General features: G+C 45.9%; 1 protein-coding gene across 8 annotated transcripts in view; it reads right to left on the bottom strand.

Annotated features, from left to right (window-relative positions):
- Positions 1–24,431, bottom strand: part of LOC137427133 (protein NDRG3) — a 210,868-nt gene that overhangs the window by 8,755 nt on the left and 177,682 nt on the right. For all 8 annotated transcript variants that reach the window (XM_078778672.1, XM_068116325.2, XM_078778673.1 and 5 more), the window contains 7 exons: positions 16,814–16,870; positions 16,617–16,720; positions 9,285–9,347; positions 7,885–7,936; positions 7,381–7,428; positions 1,634–1,669; positions 1,254–1,305 (listed from right to left, as the gene is read on the bottom strand). In XM_078778672.1, coding sequence (XP_078634798.1) covers positions 1,254–1,305; positions 1,634–1,669; positions 7,381–7,428; positions 7,885–7,936; positions 9,285–9,347; positions 16,617–16,720; positions 16,814–16,870 — 412 coding nt within the window. The remainder of the gene's footprint in view (positions 1–1,253; positions 1,306–1,633; positions 1,670–7,380; positions 7,429–7,884; positions 7,937–9,284; positions 9,348–16,616; positions 16,721–16,813; positions 16,871–24,431) is intronic.

The raw sequence follows: 24,431 nt of genomic DNA, 5'->3' as shown, positions 1-24,431 counted from the left end.
AGAAGAATCACTTTAAAAAAATTCTCGGATCTGGATCTTCACAAAAAAAGAATAAATTCGTCCTAGTCACACACCCAACGTGTCCACCAAATTTCGTCCAAATCTATCCACCTTTTGAGATGTCCTGCTCACAGACAGACGGATGTAAACATAACCACCTTCGGTGGCAGAGGCAATGATAATAAAAATTGGCAAGGCCCATGGCAGACTGACGGTCATTTCTCCACAGTTTGTGAGAAGATTTTAAAATAAATTATCTGAATTTGAGGTAAAACCCCATTTTTCAGCCTCTAAGAGGGGGCCGATCCAGACGGGGAGCACAACCCCATGACACCTTACCGTTCTGACATACCATACCAAATTTGGTCCATAATCAGTCATGTAGTTTGTGAGGAAAATATGTTTTAGTGAATGAGGGATTAGGGGAGGGAGCCTGTAGCCCCCCTCTCCAAGGAAGATACGGCCATGAGGAGCACAGCTTAAGGTTAGGGCATGGTCACAATGGCGCTTGGCCCAGCTTGGTCTGGATCCAGTTGTCGGTTTCTGATACGAAGATTTTTGAATGAAATACCAATACTTGGGGCAAAACCTCCCTTTCACCCCTTTAAAATGGGCAGATCCAGATTGGGAGCACAACCCCATGACACCTTGCTGGCCTGATGGTGTACCAAATTTGGTCCATAATCGGTTAGGTAGTTTGTGAGAAGATGTTTTAGTCAAATATTTACAGACGCACGTACATACAGACAGACGGCCAGACACCGGGACCCAGACCCACTCTGAGGTTATTTCGGAGAAATACTCCAAAATAACCAAAATTTAAAAAAACAATAATAAGAGTTCGCTTACAAGGAACTCCAACATAGGAGGCCGCCTTTAATGGCTGCGCAATGGTTGCATGTCGGTGCTCTATCCTTTTAAATGTTGTATTGAGCAAATACCAATTTAAAAATCTTCCCAGACTCAGAGCGGACACTAACCATGACTCCACAGAGTCCGGTTGAAAATCTAGCCTCAACAGTTTGAAAAGCCTGCGTCCAGTTTGTAAATTGATTAAAGCGCCCAAGCATATAAAACGGTTTCACACGGCCTTTACAACAAATAACTGGATGGACACATGAAAACTCAAATTTCACAGCAAGTCAATGACACAAACTCTTTAAAGTTCAGGAGGAATCAGATAAAGCTGTATTAAAATCTCAATTTCAAACTAGCAAAAGAGCACGGCCGTAGAGGAAGAAGAAATTACTTACTGTAGCCCATGCCTTGGAGGAAATACTTGAAAGCCTCAGTTAACTTTCCCGGCTATAGAGACAGGAAAGGGGGAACCAATTTACACACAAAAAAACCCCTCAAAAACCCGTTATGTGCTCCAGAGTAACATTTGTAAACAAAGAGTGAGTTTAACCACTCTAAATCTTTTCATTGCTTTAATCATCATATAGCTCGATGCCTTTTGTGAGTCTGTGCTTGAGGATGTGCAAAGGGACATCTCCTGTACTGGTAAAATGAGCAAAGTGCACAACTCCACTGAAGGTTCGCCGTTCACCAAAGAATTCCAACTCGATCCGAAAGTACCTAAAGCGAGCGCATTGTTATCAGCTCTTATCGAGAGTTAGCAATCACCACGTACCTGTACGACCTGTGGCAGGCCTCCACAATCTGCCATCTGCGAATGCAAACAGAAACATTAGCATTGCTAACGAGAGAATACGCCATCTGCGTTAAAACGTCCTCCTCACAATCTTTGCCAATAAATAAACATCCTGACTGCTCTAGCACATGAGCATTACAGGCCCAGGAAGGTAAAAACAACCCTTATGTCTGGGCTTCTGTGGATGCAGGACTCTGCACAAAGTGGCGGCTCGTCCTTTCCGTAGTGACAACGATGTAGTCATAATGGAGACTCCGCAGTATGGAAAAACCCACCAGGTATGTTCATCCAGTGATGGAGGTTCTGTTACGGATTCGGCCCTAATGATTGTTGTTATGATTATTGTTGTTGGTTCGAAGTATTCTGGTGATTGTGGTTGAAGGGAAAGGGTTATTATAGTTAAAAGATTTAGAAGCGCTCCTGGTAAAATGTGGCCGGAAATCCGGATCGTGACCGGAAGAGGTGGCGCGAGGAAGAAGAGGCGGTAGGAGATGGTGAAGAGACGTGGTTGTTGAAGCTCCGGACCGAGCGGCCGACGTACAGTGCGAGTGAACTTTGCGTCCTTGAAGGGAACTTCGGGCGATAAGAGATATCGCCGGAGTGCGTGGAGCCTGTGTCGTCGGGTATCCTCATTGAGGTTCCGGAGGATCCTGGCCTCAAAGCCCGGGTTCGAATGAAAGCCGTCCGCCATCTTCGCCACGCGAGCAACCTGCAGTGAACCGGTTTTGGTCGTGTCGGCTGGGCATTATTCCCCGGTGGTTTGCCGGGGACGGCTGTGCCAGAAAGGGAACTTGAGAATTATACGGAGGCTCGCGGATTGAACCGCAAACGTGTACGTCGGAGCGCGTCTTTGTGAGGTTCCTTTCCACCGCTGTATTGCGGGATGCTGAACAACGTGACCTCGGGGTTGCCTCGATCGCCTACGCCTCAATTGACTTTGATCGGGCTTTGACTCCCCGATCGCAGGAGCGCACAGAGACATTGGGACTTCGCCTTGGAGGGGTGCAGATACATTGGGGGAGGTGCCATGAGTTTGGGGTTAAGGGGCTTTATAAGGCTACCACCGTAAGATTTGATAGTAGGGGTGATTGCCCCCATTGTTGTACGGCTCTTTCTGTGTGATTTCTCATATATTATTGTTTGTTCATAACCTGGTGTGGTTGGCATTACTGATTTGACTGTTTCATTTGCTGGTTCCATTGAGGGTTTCATTATTTGCCTGATTTCAACCAAGGATAACACATCTTTCTGCCGGGGACCCTCTCGGGGTTCGGAGGTCTACCGAGACCAGAGGTAAGGGGAGGACCCCGTAACAGAAATTGGGGGCTCGTCCAATTGATATTCGTGGGCTCGCAATTGGGTCTGCGTCCGGGATAGAAAAAATCCTAAATTTAGTCCGGGAAAGAATTCCCTAACATTCCCAGAATTCCCAAATTTGGAACTTTTCCCAACATTCCCAATTTTTTCCCAAAAACAAACAACAGCAAAAAAAAAAAAAAAATTTTGTTTTGTTTGTTAAAAATTTCTTGTGTGAAGGTTAACAGGTGTTACCAATAGTCACTATGGAGTTTGACGCAGAGAAGTTTACAGTGACCCCTAATGAAGCACAGTTCAGAGCGTTAGTAAAATCGGACCTCTGGAAATTGGCCAAACATTTTCGCTTGGAGGTCCGAACTAATATGAAGAAGGCAGAGTTGCAGACAGTGGTGATACAATCTATGGTGGGATTAGAAGCATGGAAAGAGGTAGCCTGGGATTGGTTACCAGAAGAGCAAGAAAATGTGGAGCTCCGGAAACTGGAGATGCAATTACAGAGCCAGGAAAGGGAAAAAGCACAGGAACGAGAACTCCAGGAAAGGTTAAAAGTACAGGAAAGAGAACTCCAGGAAAGGTTAGAAGAGAAAAAAAAAAACAGAGGAAAGGAGAGTGGAAAGAGAACTCCAGGAAAGGTTAGAAGAGAAAAAAAAGAGGAAAGGAGAGCTGCAAGAGAACTCGAAGCAGAGGAGAGAAGAGCCGAAAGGGAGTTAAAGGACCGTGAATTGGCGCGTCAGCAGGAAATTAAAGTCAAGGAGCTGGAGTTAATGAGAGAACGGGGAGAGGTACCATCCCTGCTGACTGGTTCGACACCTAGTCAGAACACCTGATATGTTGGCAGACATGTGAGGCTGGTTCCACCCTTCAATGAAAAGGAGGTAGCCAAGTTTTTTCCACACTTTGAGAAAGTGGCTCGACAGTTAAACTGGCCTGAGGAGTACTGGTCCATAGTAGTGCAAAGTGTTCTGGTGGGTAGAGCTCAAGAGATTTATTCGGCTTTACCGATTGACCAATGTGCAGATTACGAGATATTGAAGAAACACATTCTCAAAGCCTATGAATTGGTCCCGGAAGCTTACCGGCAAAAATTCCGGAATGCCAGGAGAAGGGAGAGTGAGACCCATGTGGAATTTGCCAGAGTGAAGGAAACCATGTTTGATAGGTGGTGTGATTCAAAAGGAGTTGGGAAAGACTTCGAACTATTGCGACAATTGATCCTGGTGGAGGAATTCCAACAGTGTGTCCACGAGGACATTAAAGTTCATCTAGAGGAAAGGAAAGTACCAAAGCTGTATGAGGCAGCCACCATGGCAGATGACTATGCCTTAACACACAGGATGGGGTTCCACAAACGGAACTTCTCGCCCAGACCTAGCCAGGGGAGCTATCGTACATCAGGGGCGGAGAATGACAATCCATGGGGGCGGCCTCGGGATGAAAATGAGGTCCACTTTGACACGACGACTTCTAGAAATCAGAAGACTGCGGTTCCAAGACAGACCTATCGTCCGGGGGACTCGAGGCAGACCGCCACCCCCATGCCTTGGCAGACCACGAGGTTCTCCTCCGGGCCTACTTGCACTTTTTGCCATAAACCTGGACACAATGTCCAACTGTTATGCTCTGGGAAAGGAAAATCAGGAGCGGAGTTCGACTAGTACGACTCAAAATGCGATGGCCATTGTGAGAAATCGCCCTCAAAAGGATTACCAACCATTTACTTCCGAGGGGTTTGTGTCAATGGATGGAACCTCGACTAACCGGAGACCGGTTAGGATATTGAGGGACACAGGAGCACATCAATCTTTAATGCTTTAAGGCATCTTGCCATGGTCCGAGGAGACGGCAACTGGGGATAGTGTTCGTTTACAGGGGACTGGTGGCTGTGTTAGTGCTCCACTTCATGTCATCCATTTGGAGTCCGATTTGGTGTCAGGACCGGTCACCGTCGGTTTAGAAGCCACGCTTCCTGTAGAGGGAGTATCGGTTGTTATCGGGAATGATTTGGCCGGTGGTCAAGTTTATGGTAACCCGATGGTTGTTAAAAAGCCCAGTAGGGAAAATAACACCACACCAGTTAGGGATGGCGACAAGTTTAGCAAGTTATTTGTAGGTGGACTGAACTTCAAAACAAAGGAAGATGTTCTGGAGTCTGCCTTCAGCAACTATGGACCGCTTTTGGAAGTGCTGCTGATAAAAGACAGGGAGACACGAAAGTCAAGAGGGTTTGGCTTTGTCATGTTTGAAAACTCAAACGATGCCAGAGAGGCAGAAAAGGATCTGAATAGCAAGGAGTTGGAGGGTCAGACCATCACAGTAGGGAAGGCATTTCCTGGGGGTCGAGGGGGCTACAGAGCAGGACCACGGAGTAGTAGTGGTGGTGGCCGCAAGCGATATTATTATGGAGGCTTCCAGAGTTATGACCGCTCCCGAAGGAAGGATTATCAGAGCAGTGGCCGAGAAGGAGACCGCCAGTCAGGTGACTACTGTGACAAGTGGTCCCACCGTAATTATTAGGAGTCCGGAAAAGTTGAAGCACTGAATGCTGCGGAGCCGCCGAGCCAAAATTCCTACACGGACTAACCGTGAACGCTACATTCCTAAAGGTGTCCAGGTAGTGAACTTCCCTGCACGGACTAACCGTGAACTCCACGTTCCTAAAGGCGTCCATGTAGTGAACTTTCCTCCCCGGACTAACCGTGAATTCCATGTTCCTAAAGGCGTCCATGTAGTGAATACTTCCAGGCCTCACCACCCAACCACCATGGAACCTGGCTTTCAGCTCGGCCTCCCGGGGAAAGTGTTATAGATTTGCTGGCCTTTGGGTTTTTCATCACAACCCCTTAATCTTCATTCAAGAGAAACTGGAAGTAAAAATCAGAGGGGCAGGGACAATGTCGTTGTTGACGCTTGGTCCAGAGGGAATTAACTTTGGAAAGCTCTGGAGGTTGTGTAAAATTTTGTTGCTTTATTTTTGGGGAAGGTTGAATATTGTTGCCCACGGGGATTGCTGATTTGGGTTGTGAATTTACTTTTGCTTGTTTAAAGAGGGCATGCAAAAAAGTTTTCGCTTTGTTCAAACTTTCTTGAGGGGGGGAAATGTTACGGATTCGGCCCTAATGATTGTTATGATTATTGTTGTTGGTTCGAAGTATTCTGGTGATTGTGGTTGAAGGGAAAGGGTTATTCTAGTTAAAAGATTTAAAAGCGCTCCTGGTAAAATGTGGCCGGAAATCCGGATCGTGACCGGAAGAGGTGGAGCGAGGAAGAAGAGGCAGTAGGAGATGGTGAAGAGACGTGGTTGTTGAAGCTCCGGACCGAGCAGCCGACGTACAGTGCGAGTGAACTTTGCGTCCTTGAAGGGAAGTTTGGGCGATAAGAGATATCGCCGGAGTGCGTGGAGCCTGTGTCGTCGGGTATCCTCATTGAGGTTCCGGAGGATCCTGGCCTCAAAGCCCGGGTTCGAATGAAAGCCGTCCGCCATCTTCGCCACGCAAGCAACCTGCAGTGAACCGGTTTTGGTCATGTCGGCTGGGCATTATTCCCCGGTGGTTTGCCGGGGACGGCTGTGCCAGAAAGGGCACTTGAGAATTCTACGGAGGCTCGCGGATTGAATCGCAAACGTGTACGTCGGAGCGCATCTTTGTGAGGTTCCTTTCCACCGCTGTATTGCGGGGTGCTGAACAACGTGACCTCGGGGTCGCCTCGATCGCCTACGCCTCAATTGACTTTGATCGGGCCTTGACTCCCCGATCGTGGGAGCGCACAGAGACATTGGGACTTCGCCTTGGAGGGGTGCAGAGACATTGGGGAGGTGCCGTGAGTTTGGGGTTAAGGGGCTTGATAAGGTTACCACCGTAAGATTTGATAGTAGGGGTGATTGCCCCCATTGTTGTATGGCTCTTTCTGTGTGATTTCTAATATATTATTGTTTGTTCATAACCTGGTGTGGTTGCATTACTGATTTGACTGTTTCATTTGCTGGTTCCATTGAGGGTTCCATTATTTGCCCGATTTCAACCAAGGATAACACATCTTTCTGCCGGGGACCCTCTCGGGGTTCGGAGGTCTACCGAGACCAGAGGTAAGGGGAGGACCCCATAACAGTTCCACTTCCTGCTTGAAACGAGCCAACCAACAGCACCATCCTAAATGACCTGCATTCCAATCCTCCCAGCTATCTTTTGATCCCATTGGTTTTGGATCGCACACTAAAAGTCATTTGTGAACTGCAATGCGATGCACTTGCTATTGCAGCAATATATATATATATATATTTTTTTTCTGGTTTTGGAGAAAAGACGTGATTGAAGTGAAGAAGAATCACCAACAGCACTGAAAGAAACCCGGGAGTGGCATCACAGTCATTGTTGTACTCAAGAGAATAAAATAAAAACACTATGGTAACTCACCTTCAGTAGCGTGGTAGACGTCGGGTCTAACCGGGAATTGCATTCAATCTGAAGGACAATTAGAAGAAGAAAAAAAAAATGTTAACCTGCATAGACTTGGAGTTTGAGGTCAACCCAACCCAGAAGGGCAAAAGTTCTACTCGCCCAACCCATTAAAACCCTCTCATGGTGTTCACACATTTTTATGCACAATTCTGCCAAAGAGTAAAAAACAGACATGAAAATCTCCAGGAAAATTTGAAAATATTATTTTGGAAACAATAAAAGGGAAGGAATTTAAATTTTAAAAACAAAGAAGAAGAAGAAGAAGCTTAAAAAGCAGCAATTTACTCAAGCAAAAGGCACAAGACTGAGGACGATGTGACATCCGTCGTGCAAAGTGCACCACGGAATCATAGAGACTGTGCCCTCCCGTAAACCAAGACCACGACACAAACACCACCCACAATAACCATCACCACCCTGGGGTCCAAAAGAAAACAACCACATTGCAAGAATGCTTACCACAGCATCAAGCACAGGGGAGGAATCGCCCACAACCAGCATAACCTGGCACCTGAAAAATAAATCATGAAAAAAGCTTTTACAAAAGAATGGATCGGCACGAGAAGATTGAAAAAAACCAAACCAAACGATTCAAACCTATTGTTTTCACATATAGAAGAACTGCAGAGCCAAAAACGAGGATATTCACCACAAACGATCACGAGTGCAATGCTACAAAAGAAAATCACAACACACCAAAAGGTAAACTCGATGCCAATCATTTCCCTCACCTGTGATGGCAGGTCGGACTGATCCTCAATTATCACTGCCGTTTACAACTAGGAATACAAATCACGAGGCCTTCACGACTAAGATTGCTTTTCCAATCCAAAGACATATGTAGACGTTACCCTGACCACTTTGGAACAAGGCTTGGCCCAACACGTAGCCATAATGAAGGCCTCATGCTCACACCAAGCTCAAAGACCAACTTCTAAATAAATGCTGCGATTTATTTTAGCCCAGGTAAGGTCGCTGCTGCCATTGCGTGACAAATCTATCCAACCTGTACTCACAAATGTAAACAAAGCTATTTATTTCCTTTAAACCAATGAGCTCCCGTTGTGGGCAAATTGCAATAACGGAAGCTGTGCCGGGATTTCTAACAAATCAATGAGATCACATTGAGAACTACCAATATGGTTGCACAATCTCGCACGTCGGGTGTTGAGATGTCGTACGTAACATGGGGCCGTGCCTGGAAGATGCTCCTGTTGGTTGATCCATGAGAGATTATTCAACGCTATCTGCCATTATTCAATGGCAGGAGGGGTTCTGACATCAGGCCATGGTTATGAATGAATGAATGATCGTTTAAAGGCCATTTTCCCCACTAGAGTGGGGGTTAGCCTTGCGGGCCCCATGACAATCATGGTTCCCTGTTTGAGGCAATGTTTTTATGGCCGGATGCCCTTCTTGACGCCAACCCTTGGTCACGCTCTTACGATGCGCAGGGATACGGTGTACCTATTCTAAACCGGGGTACACACCGTGATCATTCATCCCAGCAAGCTGGTACTCAATTTGCCGACCTCGGAAGGATGACAGGCTGAGTCAACCCCCCTGGCGTGAATTCAGCGATCGACCGGGATTCGAACCCAGGATCCTAGGATCCCAAGCCGGCACCCTAACCGCTAAGCCAACACCAGGCTAAGGTTAAACAGGTTAGATCATCAGGCCATGGTTAAACTGACCAAATCGCTCACGTAGCCTTGCACACCAGGCCGTGTCCATATACAAGGGCTCCATTGCTACCAGTGCGGTATAATTACATTTGGCATGGTCGGCCGTGCAAAGTGACAATAATAAACAGCACAATATGCAGCATAGAAATAATTATATAACTACATCAAACTTACGTGAGAGTCTTGTGGTGGGCTGTCAGAGCACCGGTAGGTCGCATTATGTCCAGGTCTCTGCGGCTGTAACAGATAACAAGCACGACCACAGTAGTTATAATTACCTAACCATTGAATAACTCACCTGGAAGCGATCTACACCATTGAAACATTGCCAAACACAGGGATCTCTGCGACAGACAACATTTATGCCAAAGGAATCAAGTTAACAAGAAAAGGGGCAAATTAAAACAACGATCACAAGGTTCTGAAATCATGTCTGTCACATTGAGCTCGTGCCACATTGGAGGCATTTTAGGAAGTGACTGTGCAGAAGAACAACTTGGAAGCGAATATTGGAGTTTCATGGAGTTTAACACAACAAATACGAGTTAAGGCCACAATAACTTCCAAACCATTTCCTTGTTAAAGGGCAACGCAAATGCTCAGACTACCTCAACGCTAATCTATCCCTTGATCTATACAAGACAAGGAAGGCTGTCAGCTCATCCGTTTTCTGTTATGCCGATTGGCTGTGTGAGGCTAGGTGCACTGTGATTGGCTCCTGGCAAGATCATTGTTATAGGCTTATTCAAAGCTGATATTCGAAATCTGATTCAATATTTTTATGATCGGAACTCATGGCTTAAATAATTATGTCGAAATTTAGAGTGAAATCGGAAAGTAAAATTTGGAACAATGAAAAAACCCCCGGATATACAATAAAAAATTGGCTTCACGGGACGTGAGGTCTGGTCTACTCGACAGTTTGTGCAGACCTCAGGCTTCAAGCCTATCGGTCTATAGGATAATTCCTTTCTAGCCCAATGGAATTGGAATCGATCCAAGCTGTACAAACACAATGTATTATATATTCACATAAGCAATAGCAATGTTTTGGCTTCATTACATAATACGAGGTGTTATTTGTTCAAAGCATCGAGCAATCAAGCCAGAGTTCTGTGCTTATGCACCACCCGTGGAAATCTTCATCCTGATGAAGCAGCACTTACATGGAAGGAAGGAAAGAAGAAATCCCGCCTAGCGTTTTGACATGTTCATGTTTAGAATCCCATTCCAACCCGTTCCTGTTTCCCATTCCCTTATTGCAAACATTTAATCGGACATAATTCACAACTTTGTGTGCATAATCCTTTGTGTTTTGTTGGGTTTTGTGCACCCATCATGATTGTATCGTATATGCTTATTAAAAGCCGATATATTTAATTAATATTTTATACCATATTTTGATTTTATTTTATTGCCAGCAGTGATCTTTTTGGATTCTGATTCTACTTTTTGTTTTCGACTTTTGTTGCTCCCATGAACGTCATTGTCTGTTCTGTATTCTTGCTCTTCCATGAGCCTTGCTTCTGCATAAAAAAATCCACTATTCTTTTATTATGCATCTCTTTATTAATATCAATTGTTTATTAATAAAATATTGCCACAAGTGTGTAAGACCGCCGTCCATATACCGACTGTTATCGATTCCGGTCCCAGCGGAGTGTTTATATGTATGTCTGCACACTTTGTCAACTTGCACTGGCAACATATTTTACTTCCAAAAACATGTTTGCAGTTTTGAACTCCAACTCCTCCTGCAACCTCACATGATTAGCTACAGTTGGAGAGGTCATCGATTTACTAGGTTTAAAAAAACACGTTGGCATGGCTATGTGTTCAATTCAAACGCATGTGGAGATGAGTGGGGAGGAGAGGGGAGACAGGGGAGGAAGAGGGGAGTGGATGGGGGGGGGGGGGCAGAGGGTAGTGGTGGAGAGAGTGAGTAGGGGAGGGAGGAGAGAGAGAGAGAGGAGTGGGATCCTATGCTAGCCTTTCCCATTACTTGGGACAGGTACTTTTCCTAGTAACCTATAAAATAAATATGATGTCTTTTTCCGATTTATAAAGTGGGCAATTTTGCGGCTCCAATTCGAAATATTCTTCTTCACAATTAGCTGTGACGTCACACCATGAAGCTGAGCACCACTTTCGCATTGTTTACGGGTTACATCAAGGAACAATTTAACTCAATGAATAATGTTCAAATTTCTACAAATATGCCGGGCCGATGTGTCCTTGGTGGTTGTAGTAATACAAAACCGAGATCGTTTCCTGCTACACCAATGGACGAACGATCCTAGGATTGCCGGGAATTGGACGAGGATTGTCAGAAATACCCGAGTGTGGAAGCCCGAGTTCCAAAATGTTGGCTTTTGTGCTCAGAACATTTTACAGAGGACTGTTATGAAACAACAGAGATGGCTATAATCTTGTGGTTATCCACCACGATTGAGAGTGGATGCCACCCCCACAATTAAGCGGAAAGAAACAACCGTAGTTTGAAACTAACACCATCTCAAGCAATGTACCAAAACATACACACAGGCGATTTCACTGGTGAATCGAACACCTGTGTTGGTCTGCCGGCTACCGAACTCACCCCGCCAGATGTGCTGGCTAACATCACCATCACTTTGCCTGATGCATCTGAAGAGCTCAAAAACCCTAGCTAACAATACCAATGACAACCCACCTCCCCTCCTCTACCATCCCCCATAAACGTTCACCCAAGTTAACAATAACCACGACCCCAACACCCCTCCCCCTCATCAACCATCATCCCACAATACCCACCACCATCCCACAAAAACATCCAGACAAACTTGATCTTAAAGTGAGATCTTGCGAGAGTACATCAATCACAGCGTAAGCTTGATGAATAATAGTTATCTTGCACCACCCCACCTCTTCCCCCATCAACCATCACCACCACAATACCCACCATCATCCCACACCCTAAACCCACCCCCCCACCCCTCCCACCAACCCCTCCCCTCCACAATTCCCATCAACCATCACTCCAGCTAACAATGTTAATTGGAGGAAGGCTGGTGCATCTGTGTGAATTATGAAAGTAAAAGATTAGGGGAAAAAAGAGGGCCATCAAAGGGCCCCCATGAATGCCCCCTCCCCCTCCCCCCCCATAAGGAGCTTTATTTTAAAGTGTATTTTATGATACAAGGGATCAAGTAAGGTTACATATGTTTTGTGCTGCTTTGCTGGGGTGGAGAGTCAGCATTAGATGCGACGATGGGCCAAACTGAGCTTTCCATTCAGCTCACCAGAGATGGAGGATGCCATTCACAAAATATATGACACCTTTCATTGTTCAGAGAAAGGAAATTATAATGGTGGACAATCCAGAAGCACAGGTGGTAATTAGATCCACATCGGGTCAAACCGAGAATCGCACTTGTGGCAGACTATGGCGAGCATTGCACTTTCAGAGATAATAATAATAATAATAATTCATTTATTTTGTATAGCGCTTTTCCAGAAGCCCAAAGGCGCTTTGACAGAGTGGAAAACATAATGCATAACAATACATGAAAACAACAATTGCAAAAAGACAAGAATCAAGAAAACAAACAGCAGCGATATACGGCATATATATAAGACAAGAATCAAAAAGACAAGACAAGAATCAATAGGGAAATATTTAAAGCAAAAGGAGGGAGAAGGAGAAGAGATAGTCAGGGGTTAAATGCTGTGGGTTGAATGTTGAATGCAGCGTTGAACAGGTGGGTCTTTAGTGATGTTTTGAATGTGGTGAGTGAGGAGGAGTCTCTGATGGTGTGAGGTAGTGAGTTCCAGAGGGTGGGAGCAGCGATGGAGAAGGCCCTGTCCCCCCAGGATCTGAATTTGGTCCGGATGGAGGGGGTCAGGAGGTTGGTACCAGCAGAGCGGAGGTTGCGGGTGGGAGTGTGTCTGGAGAGGAGGTCAGCCAGGTAGGATGGGGCCAGGTTATGGAGGGCTTTGTATGTCAAGAGGAGGATTTTGTACTGGATTCTCTGGGGGATGGGGAGCCAGTGAAGCTTGTAAAGGACGGGGGTGATGTGGTCACGGGTCCGGGAATGAGTGAGTAGACGGGCAGCGGAGTTCTGAATGTATTGGAGTTTATTGGTGATTTTTGAGGGTGAACCATAGAGGAGGCTATTGCAGTAGTCCAGACGGGAGGTGATGAAGGCGTGGATGAGGGTTTCTGCAGCCGTGGAGGAGAGGGATGAGCGGAGACGGGCAATGTTTTTCAGGTGAAAGAAGGCTGACTTTGTGATCTGTTTAGTGTATTTGTCGAAGGAAAGGGTTTGGTCAAAGATGACGCCAAGATTCCGGATGTGAGGGGAGGTGGATACTGGGATACCGTCGATGTTGAGGGCAAAGTTATGGGTGGATTTTGTGAGCGTTTTTGGGCCAATGATGATTATTTCAGATTTATCACAGTTAAGCTTGAGGAAGTTGATTTGAAGCCAGGATTTTATTTCAGTGATGCAGTTTGTCAGGATAGAGTGGGTGTCGGTGGAGACGGACTTGGTGGAGATGAAAAGCTGGATGTCATCGGCGAAGCAGTGGAATTGGAGACCATGACGGCGGATTAAGTGACCGAGCGGGGACAGGTAAAGGATGAAGAGGAGGGGGCCAAGAACTGAACCTTGGGGGACACCTTGGGGGAGGGGAGCAGTGGGGGATTTGCAGTTATTGATGGAGATGAACTGGCATCTGTCAGAGAGGTATGATTTAATCCAAGAGAGGGCAGTGCCGGTGACGTTAAAGGTGGATTCAAGTCGGGTGAGGAGGATAGTGTGATCGATGGTGTCAAAGGCAGCGCTGAGGTCGAGGAGGACGAGAATGTTGAGGTTGCCAGCGTCAGAGGAGAGGAGAAGGTCGTTGGTGATTTTGAGGAGAGCAGTTTCAGTACTGTGGTTGGAGCGGAATCCGGATTGGAATGTTTCATACAAGTTATTGGCAGAGAGATGATGTTTGAGTTGAGTGGCTACAGCGCGTTCCAAAACTTTTGACAGAAAGGGTAGGTTGGAGATGGGTCTGAAGTTGTTTAGGGTGTCAGGGTTTAGACCAGGTTTTTTTAGAATGGGGGTAACAGCAGCAATTTTGAGGGAAGGTGGGACGATGCCTGTAGACAGGGAGGAGTTTATTGTTGCAATGATAAGTGGAGAGAGAGCAGGGAGGGAGGCTTTGACAAAGCTGGAGGGGATGGGGTCAAGAGTGCAGGTGGCAGTTTTCATTCCTATGAGGAGTTCAGAGAGGTCAGTAGGAGAGATTGGGGAGAACCGAGACAGGGGATGGCAGGACAAGGGGGGGCAGGTGGTTGGAGGGGGAGCGGGTGCGGCGGTGGTCAAGCTGTTGTAGATGTTGTCAATTTTGCGTTGGAAGAAAGAGAGGAAGGAGATGCAGTTGTCTACTGTGAATGACTGGGTGGTGGTGTTCAGGGGGCGGAGGAGTTTGTTTATTGTCGAGAAGAGTGCTTTTGGGTTTCCGGAGCCAGAGTGGATAATTTGAGAGTAGTAGGCAGAGCGGGCGCGGGAGAGGGCATCTTTGTAGTGTTGTATGTGGTCCTTGTAGGCTTGGGAGTGAACTGTGAGACCCGTTTTATTGCGGAGTCTTTCAAGTTGGCGAGCACGAGTTTTCATCAGGTGGAGTTCAGGGGTAAACCAGGGAGCAGAATGGGTGAAAGAAACTGTTTTGGTTTTTACAGGCGCAAGCTGGTCAAGGCAGGAGGAGAGAGTGTGGTTGTAGTAGTCAGTGAGGTCGGAAGGGGTGTGGAGGTCAATGAAGGGAGAAGTGGACATTTTTTCAGAGAGGGTGGATGAGAATGAGGTAGGTGAAAGAGCGTTTAGCTTACGGAAGTTGATTGTGCGATAATGCCTTGGTGTTGGGGCGGGGATGTTGATGGTCAGAGTGATGGCTAAGTGGTCAGAGAGGGTGAGGTCGGAGCCATAGAGATGGTGCAAATTTAATCCAGTGGAGCAGACAAGGTCCAAAATGTGACCACGGATATGGGTAGGAAAGTCGACATGTTGAGTGAGGTTAAAGCAGGTGAGTAAATCAGTGAAGTCAGTGGTTATTGTGGAGTCAGTGGAGTCCATGTGGATATTGAAATCACCAAGGAGGAGGATTGAGGGGGAGAGGGAACATAGCTGGGTCAGAAAGTAGGAGAAGTCAGACAGGAATGATGGGTGGGGTTTGGGAGGGCGGTAGACGACAGCCATGACTGACTGCGTGTGACCAGAGAGTTTTAAAGCCAGGTGTTCAAATGATGGAGCAGATGAGATGGAGATGAGGTTGGTCTTGATGTCTTGACGGTGGATAACGGCAATTCCACCACCTCGGCCCTCCGAGCGTGGTTTATTGACGTAGGAATATCCATTGGGTGTGGTGAGGTTGAGTGTGTAGTAGTCCAGAGGTTGTTGCCAGGTTTCGGTGAGACAGAGAAAGTCCAGTTTGTTATCCAGGATGTATTCGTTCAGGATGAGGCATTTATTGTTGAGGGACCGGGTGTTGAACAGGGTGAGCTTGATGTTGTTTTGAACAGCAGGGATGAATTCAGGTGATTTAGCCAGGGTTCGTAGGCAAGAGGTGCGATCGTGTGGGTTGCTGTGACCAGGTGCGCTGGGACGAAGAGTGAGAGTGCGCTGAGCCGACCAGAGGACGGGGATGGAGTGACCTGATTGCAAATAAACAAACTTGCGACCGGAGCCACGGTGAATGTACCTGGGTCGTCGGAGGAGTCCATTTGATTTGATGGCAGAGATGCATGATGGGGTGGAGCGGGTATTGAGCAGAAGAAGCCTTGCGGCGGAGTACTTCAGAGCCATGTCAGGCAGGAGCGAAGGGACGAGTACGAGGCCAAGGTCGAGGAGGCAAAGCGGCAAACGCAGCGGCAAACGCAGCGGCAAACGACTGCAGCCGCTAATCAAGACCACAGCGGCAAACAAGGCCACAAAGACCACAAGGCCACCGGCAAACAAGGCCACGGCCACAAACAACGGGAGCGGGCCTTTCGATTCCGTATTCCGTACCATCAAAAGCAGATTCCGTTATCCAGCCGGAGAACACGCGGCACGTGCGGGTGTGAAAAGGCAGGACAGGTGTGAGATGTCAGGTCAGAAAAGTAGAAGCAGACCCTGTACATCCATCCAGTCGGAGAAGCGGCGAATATGCAACGCCAGCGTCCTCTCGCAACCGAACCCGAACCTCTCGCAACCGAATCAGTAATTAAAATACATAATGGCAAAGTGGACTTAACAATGGCTGCAGCCGGAAGAGTGAGAATTGTACCGTTTAATCTGAACTCACCTTTGTTGAGTTGTGGAGTTTACACATGAGCCACAAGAGTAAACCACGTGACAGATTGCATGATGCATGAACAATAATAATAATAATTTGAGGACTGGTGTTGGAGACAGAGACCACAGTGTGAATAGACGCGGCAATTTCGGCTCGAGAAATACTTATGCAACATTAGGAGCAAACCAGGCTACCACTACACACCTGTCATACGAGTGAACGAAGAGTGACAAATTGTGGTGATTCAGATCATGAGCCATGTGCTCGCGATACATCTGCACCAAATCATGATTGTTCAGGAGTTCATCCTGCAAAGGACATCGGTAGGCCACGGTTGATGTTTGGAGATAGCCTGCATGGCACTCTCCAGAGTTTAAAATCCACTTCCAAAACAGTTTTACCTGGCTGAAGTGATGAGTCATCAGAATGTCCGTCACCGTGTTGGTCAACTCGGATAACTGGGAACAAGGGGGAAGTGCAAGAAGCATGTGAGAACAACTACGACATGACGGAAATGGACCATTTGGCAGCCTTAAAAATGTAAAGCAATAAAAATCAAAAATATTTCTCAAACGAGATGCATTCATGATGTTTTGCCATCAGACCAATGTGTACCAATGACGTGTCAAAACGTGTTAATAAATGAACGAAACCATCAAAAGGACACACTGTCCCAGTGTTAACCCATAAAGCTCTTTGTACCATGATCGCTACCGTCACGTGTATGCAAATTAGTTTAAACTGATGGCAACCCAAAGAATGAATCAGGACCTTTCTTACAATGTATAATACCTGGCTAACCTATGAAAGCTTGCTTCCAATTGGTGGAGAAAAGCCGATGAGAAAAAAAAAATTCTGGCCCACCAACCAGTAAATCCAGCACTTTATGGTTTAAGCAACTGTGAAATGTCTGGAAGAACAGATTTTTTTCACCCACCCATGGAGTTCTTATAGCAGATATTATATATATATATATATATTGCTGCGGTTTTGAGATTGGCACATTGAAGTCATTCAAGGTTAAAGGTTTGCCCCCCATAGGTAGTCACACGAGCAACATATAGGCCCATTTGTAGTATAGTTATGTCTTAGTATGTGTAAGAATAGGCCATTTCCCCTCTTAGTACCTGCGTTGTGTAAAGACAGGAGAATAGGCCCCCCCAATCATTTTGCTCCAACCTCCATTCTACCTCTATGGGCGCAATCCATCCCGTGCCCCATTTGGCTGTCCCCTAGTCGAGTTAACACGAGGCAGGGCCTCGAAAGGTGAATGAGGGGAGCGGGGTCGGGGTGAGCGGCGTGGGGGGACGGTAAGAGCCACCAGCCAATCAGAGCTCGAGCGGAATGGCGTGAGAGGGCGTGGTGAAGAGAGTCTGGTGAGTTCCAGAAGGTTTGCAGGGCGGGTCTATATAAGCCCATACGAAAAGCCCTCGAAAGGACTTGCAGAGGATAAGCGCGTTGTAAAGGACTTGAGGAGAAAGGACTGTGCCAGAGGATTTGCATCACTCGCCGTTGTTGAACTTTGACCCTCGCAATAGAATGTGCGCGCCAGGGGATAGAGGAAGAGGCGTTGGCTGTACATGTACGCGGGCGCAGCCAGACGCGCCGGTAACGAACAGAGCGCATTTCGGCCACGCGAGTGAACGCGGCCATAACCGCGGGTGAATAAGCGAGTGAATAACCGCCAGTCGCGCCAAAGTCCGCCCTCTACCGTGCGCCCCGAGATAACCAGATTGTTCAAGCGACACGCTACGAGCTCCTGCCTTCTCCTGCCTCCATCTCCACGGGACGTGCCGGGGACCGGAGAGAGCTGCACGGAGCTGATCCTGTACGACCACCGCGGAGCTGGTGAACATCATCCTGCCGATCAGCAATCCCCGTGTGAGTGTGTGTGTGTGTGTGTGTGTGTGTGTGTGTGTGTGTGTGTGTGTGTGTGTGTGTGTGTGACGGGCCCGTTTGTCCTGGGGTATTAAGAATAAGACTGCTTAAGGATTTATCTGTGTCTCTTCGTCCTGGCTGTAAATACGTGCAATCATAATTAAACATCTTTGTTCTTCCTTTCCTTTCCAATTTGATCGCCTTTGTGATTTCTCCATTGGCTAAGCGTGGTACGAATAGAACCGCTTGAATCGGGTTCCACCATCTATAACGGCCCGGATCACGTGTACGCAACCGCTCGGCGTATCACCAACACACGTGGTTTGTGCGAGGCTTATTTCCTCGCTTCAGGGCAGCGCCAGTACTTAGGTTAACAGCGAATTTGGTCCCGAAACCCTATTTCGCGCTGTCCGGAAGGGACGTAATAGGTCTCTGGTCGTGCCAGATCAGTCAAGACAAGGGGACTAATCCCCCCTTTGTAAGGGGAGAAGGCCGGCAGCAGATCCGCAACAATATATATATACAGTGCGTATCAAAAAAAAGGTAATCCGAATTCAAGGGGTTTATATGCAAAGGTTGTTTAGTTTGACAATTTACATGTGGTTTACCAATTATGAGGAGATCCTCAGCTTTCCATTGATGCCTTTCATGCATCATTGCTGTCACACATGACCGAGTACATGTTCATTGAAAATGACAACTTCAAATCGCATTTTTACAAGTTTGGCTAATCGATGCAAGACAGCTTGAAATGGACGCATTACTTGTCGACTGCCAAGTTGATTATGTAAAATTGTTAAGCTGGTCTAGTAATCGTCAGTTGCGTCATCCTTTGTTGAAAATGGGTATTTAAGATGGGCCTACAGTGTATGGGTTTAGAGACAGTCTGAGTCATTGAAAAGATGGTTCAACTTACGACTGAACAGCGGACCTTCGTAGTTACAAACTTTCACCAAACTGGAAGTTTGCAGCGAACTCGTGATGCGTTCAGGGAATGTTTCCCAGAACGGGAGCCTCCAGCAGCCAAAACTATCTGGGCGAATGTTAGAAAATACCAAGAGCATGGCACTAGCCTCAACCGCAACAAGGAGAATTCTGGTAGGAGACGCACTGGGCGATCGGAAATGAACATTTCAGCAGTAAGGCAGCAAGTTTTGGAGCATCCTAGGGATACCAGCGCAAGACGAAATGGGCCAGGAATGCCTTAGGCAACATTCAACCGAATCACAAGACTGGACCTCCAAAAACATCCATATCGGATTCACATCCGGCATCAACTTACGCCAGTAGATTTTGCCAGGAGGCTGGTGCTTGCCAGATGGTTGATAGCACATTGCGAAGCAGATGTCAATTTCCTGTGGTATCTCGTTATCGGCGACGAAGCTGCTTTCGCCATGGACAGCAAGGTCAATACCCATAATGTTCTTGAATATGCACCAACAGGATAACCCCAGGAATTTAATTTTGACACCAACATGAATCAACAAAAGTGGACTGTTTGGTTGGGACTTTGTGGAAGTGGTCAGGTGATCGGACCATTTTTCTTTCAAAGGAATGTCAATGGTAACAGGTATCTGCAGATGATCAATGATGAAGTTTTACCGCAGCTGGAGGAGAACTTTGAGCGACAGGTTCGTGGTGTCTTCAGATATCTCTGGTGGGCCCAAGATGGCGCCCCAGCACATTGTCTTATCTCTGTCCGAGATCGAGTGAGGGAACTCTTTGGCGACCGAGTCATCGCCCTCAACCATGCAGTGGAATGGCCGCCAAGATCACCTGACCTCACACCATGTGATTATTTCCTTTGGGGACATTTAAAGAACAAGGTGTTCGTAGCTCCTCCCCATGATCTTGACGAATTGCAGGGCCGTATTCGACATGAAGTGGATGCTTTGCGCAATGACCCGGCTATGGTGAGACGAGCAGTTCAGTGCATACTCTGCCACTGTGAGCTTTGTGTTGAAAGGGGAGGTGAACATGTTGAAGGTGTGGGTGCGTAAAGGCCAATCATTCCTGAGAAAAGTTCACATCTGACGTTCATTTTGCACCAATTATCCTGACTTGCACCGATTAGCCAAACTTGTAAAAATGCGATTTGAACTTGTCATTTTCAATGAACATGTACTCGGTCATGTGTGACAGCAATGATGCATGAAAGGCATCAATGGAAAGCTGAGGATCTCCTCTTAATTAGTAAACCACATGTAAATTGTCAAAATAAATAACCTTTGCATATTAACCCCTTGAATTCGGATTACCTTTTTTTGATACGCACTGTATACTGTATATAGATGTGTGTGTTTAGATTGTGTGTGTGTGTTTATATTGTGTGTGTGTTTATATTGTGTGTGTGTGTGTGTGTGTGTGTGTGTGTGTGTGTGTGTGTATGTGTGTGTGTGTGTATGTGTGTGCGTGTGTGTGTGTGTATGCGTGTGTGTGCGTGTATGCGTGTGTGCGCGTGTGTGCGTGTATGCGTGTGTGCGTGTATGCGTGTGTACGTGTCTGCGCGTACGTGTCTGCGCGTACGTGTCTGCGCGTACGTGTCTGCGCGTACGTGTCTGCGCGTACGTGTCTGCGCGTACGTGTCTGCGCGTACGTGTCTGCGCGTATGTGTCTGCGTGTGTGTGTCTGCGTGTGTGCGTGCGCGTGCGTGTGTAGTAGCAGTAGTGGGCCATGATTGCAGACTACAAGCATAAGTTGAGGTGCATCGAACTGCAAACAATACAAGCCTTGCATCTTTGGTGACAACTAGATAACTAAATGTTTGATGAAGTGGACTATGAATGACTTTTATGTCCGCCACCAAAGGTCGACGAAGATTATGTTTTCACCCCTGTCTGTCTGCGTCTGTAAGCATGATATCTCAAAAAGTAATGGACGCATTTGGACGAAATTTGTTGGAGAGATTGGGTGTGTGACAAGGACAAAATGGCTGGAGTCTGGTGAAGATCCAGATCCGGATATTACAATTTAAGTGGTTCTTCACAATTGAAAGATAGTGCCAAAACTATATACGATATAGTACGATATCTCAAAAACCCATGGACAGATTTCGACAAAACTTGGTGGAAGAGTTGGATAAGTGACAATAACAAGCCAATTACATTTTGTTTTAAGGAACGGATGCAGATCCGGCTCATCAGTAGGATAGAAAATGTAAACCATTCAGTCTGCTAGTAGTATGTGCCATACCAAGTGCCACTCTGGTTTTGTATATATTAATTTGATAAAGCGGATTGTGTTTGCATTTAGAAAGCAGGTAAATAACTCAAGTAAATCAAGAATTAGTGATTATGATGTGCTCTTTATTTAACACTTTACAGCTATAGTAATTTTACTGTAAATAAGTCAAAAGTAATAACATAAAACTATTGTTACACTCCAGGGGGTTGCTGGGCAGTTGATGATTCCAAGTCGAAGACAAATGCTAAGATGGGAAATTGGAACTTATAAACCGATGTGGAAGACAAACATGGATCGCCATATTATTAACTATTACCTCCACTCCGTGGATGGAGGTTATGTTTTCACCCCTGTCTGTCTGTTTGTCTGTGACCAAGATGTCTCAAAACATTGTGGGCGGATTCGGACGGAATTTGGCGGAGTGGTAGCGTATGTGACAAGGACGAAATGATTAGATTTTGGTGAGGATCTGGATTTGGATCCGGCTAGTAGAATTTTTTGCGATTCTTCACCATTAAATGATAGGGCCAAAAACGATACATAGCAGGATATCTCAAAAAGTTAAGGACGGATTTGGAGAAAATTTGGTGAACAGATTGTGTGTGTGGCAAGGAAGAATTGGTTCAATTTTGGTCAAGATCCGGATCCGGATACTAGAATATTTATGTGATTCTTCACCATTGAGTGATTGGGCTAAAACCGATATATAGCAGGACATCGCAAAAAGTTAACGACTGATTTGGACGAAACTTGGTGGACGAGTTGGTTCGGTGACAAGAACAAGCCGATTAGATTTTGGTTCAGGTCCGAATCCAGATCCGGCCTATCAGTGGGATACAAAACAAACTGGTGAGCCTGGCGGAGGTATGCGCTCTACCAAGTGCCCTTCTAGTTGTTGCTATTCCCATGTTGCACCTCCTTAACAACAGCGCCAGAGTTATCATCGTATTGAATTCGCAGCTTTCCTTTTCTTACGCTAATCAAATTTAGATGACGATTTACATAATAGGCTGCAAGAGAGATAGCGATTCTGCGTCTAATCTGGGTTTAATTGACGCGACAATTGCCCGTGCAAGCGAAGCGAAAAGCGGGGTTAAACAATTGGTGCATGTCTGTCCGTCTACAAACGTCAAGTTATGATCAAGCAGCAACTTATTTAAATTGAATGTTATATTTTGAACATTAATCAGAAAACAAACCTGCTGTTGAACAGAACAACTGGCTCTGAATTTGTACTGATCTCACATGCGTCGAAAGGGGTGAGATAGTTGTTCTACTCTGTCTGCCTGTGTGGGTTCTTAAGGATAATTCTAATATTTGTTTGTTTCGAGGCTTTTCCTATTTCTTCGTAAAAATGCCAAACTGAACCATTTCCTTCAAACACTGGTGCGATTTATTTATACTGTCTACCTGTGGCAGTCAAATGAAATTGAAAAATCATTCCAAACAGGAAACGTACTGTTTTTAAGAACATTATAACGGACAAACAGGCAAGAAGAACTAATGTAACATATTAGAATAGATAGGGTGGTGTAATAAACTGCGAAAACAGCAGTAAATTCCAGAATTGGTTAATTCAAACGATTTTTACAATCTTTATTGTATTTAAATTGAATTATCCACAAACACTTGCAGAACACAAATCGCCTTCTTGTCTCTTGCAAAAAACCTTCTTGCAGATGTTAAGGTCTGAACTTTGAGTGGGCCATTGGAATAGCTGTAGAGTTCCTGACTCTACCCTTCGTTGTAAATAGGTTTTAACGACATTTGCAGTGTCTGAGCTAATCATGTTGGAAAACAAAGTTGTCGCAATTTATCCTCCTTTCTGAAGGAATATCATTGTGGGTTAGAACAGCTTTCATTGTTGCTTCAATTCTCACCAAACCACCAGCAGAAAGAAATCAACAAACCTGAACAGAGCCTCCACCATGCTTCACAGCGAGCTGGAGACATCCTGAAACTAATCAGTCTCTTGGTTGGGTTACCTATACGCAGAAAGGGCTTAACAGCAACTCGCCCATGGAGAACACTTGTGATAACAGACCTTCTGACAGTAGATTAATCTACTTAAACCCCTGATGTCTGTGCCAGTTCTTATGAAAGTTCAGCAATTGATTTTTTTTTTCTACATCTTAAAGGGGAACCCAAACATTTAGACCGCCTCGATGCTACTCTCTCTTGATATGCTCCAAAATAGATATGATGTGTCTTTTTCCGATTTATAAAGTCAGTAATTTCGCGATTAAAAGTCTAAACAATCTTCTTCTTCACACTTAGTTGTGACATCACTCTCAAGTCGACCACCATATCCGTTCTGTCCACAGGTTATTACATCGCCCTATGATTGAACTACAATTTAACACAAATGGCGAATCTTCGATTTTCCACAAATTTGCCAAAAAAAGTCGATGCATCCTTGGTGGTTGTAGTCATATAAACCAAGATGGTTTCATGCTACAATAAATGGCTGAAAGACACCAAGTTTGCCAGAAATTGGACGAGGTATGTCCGAAAAACCCAGTTATGGATTGGGCCTACAAAATGTTCGCTTTTGTGCTTGGAACATTCCACAGTGCACTGTTATGAAACATCAGAGATAGCTAGATCTTGTGGTTATCCGCCACAATTGAGAGAGGATGCCATCCACACGATTAAGAGGAAGAAACAGCCATCACTCGAAACAAAGACCATCTCTGCCCAGCTGACCTGTCGACGATGTTGGTTGACCTGTCGACGACTGATCTGACCTCATCAACACAACACACCACACCACTGGGGTGGGACATCGAAATGGCACTGACAAATGGCGACCCAAGAAAACATGAAATGGGACGATCCTGTAACATACGTAGTGTGTTCAAAAAGTATCCGACCTTTATTTTTCGTGCGTAAAAAAACAGAAGCTAGGGAGGCGTTGATTGGTGCACGTATGTAGGCGATCCTAATGCACACGTGTGA

The sequence above is a fragment of the Myxine glutinosa genome, chromosome 5 (genome assembly GCF_964187855.1).
Source record: "Myxine glutinosa chromosome 5, kmMyxGlut1.1, whole genome shotgun sequence".
Taxonomy (NCBI): Eukaryota; Metazoa; Chordata; class Myxini; order Myxiniformes; family Myxinidae; genus Myxine; species Myxine glutinosa.
Note: the sequence above shows the minus strand (reverse complement) of the source record. Positions and strands in the feature narration are given on the sequence as shown.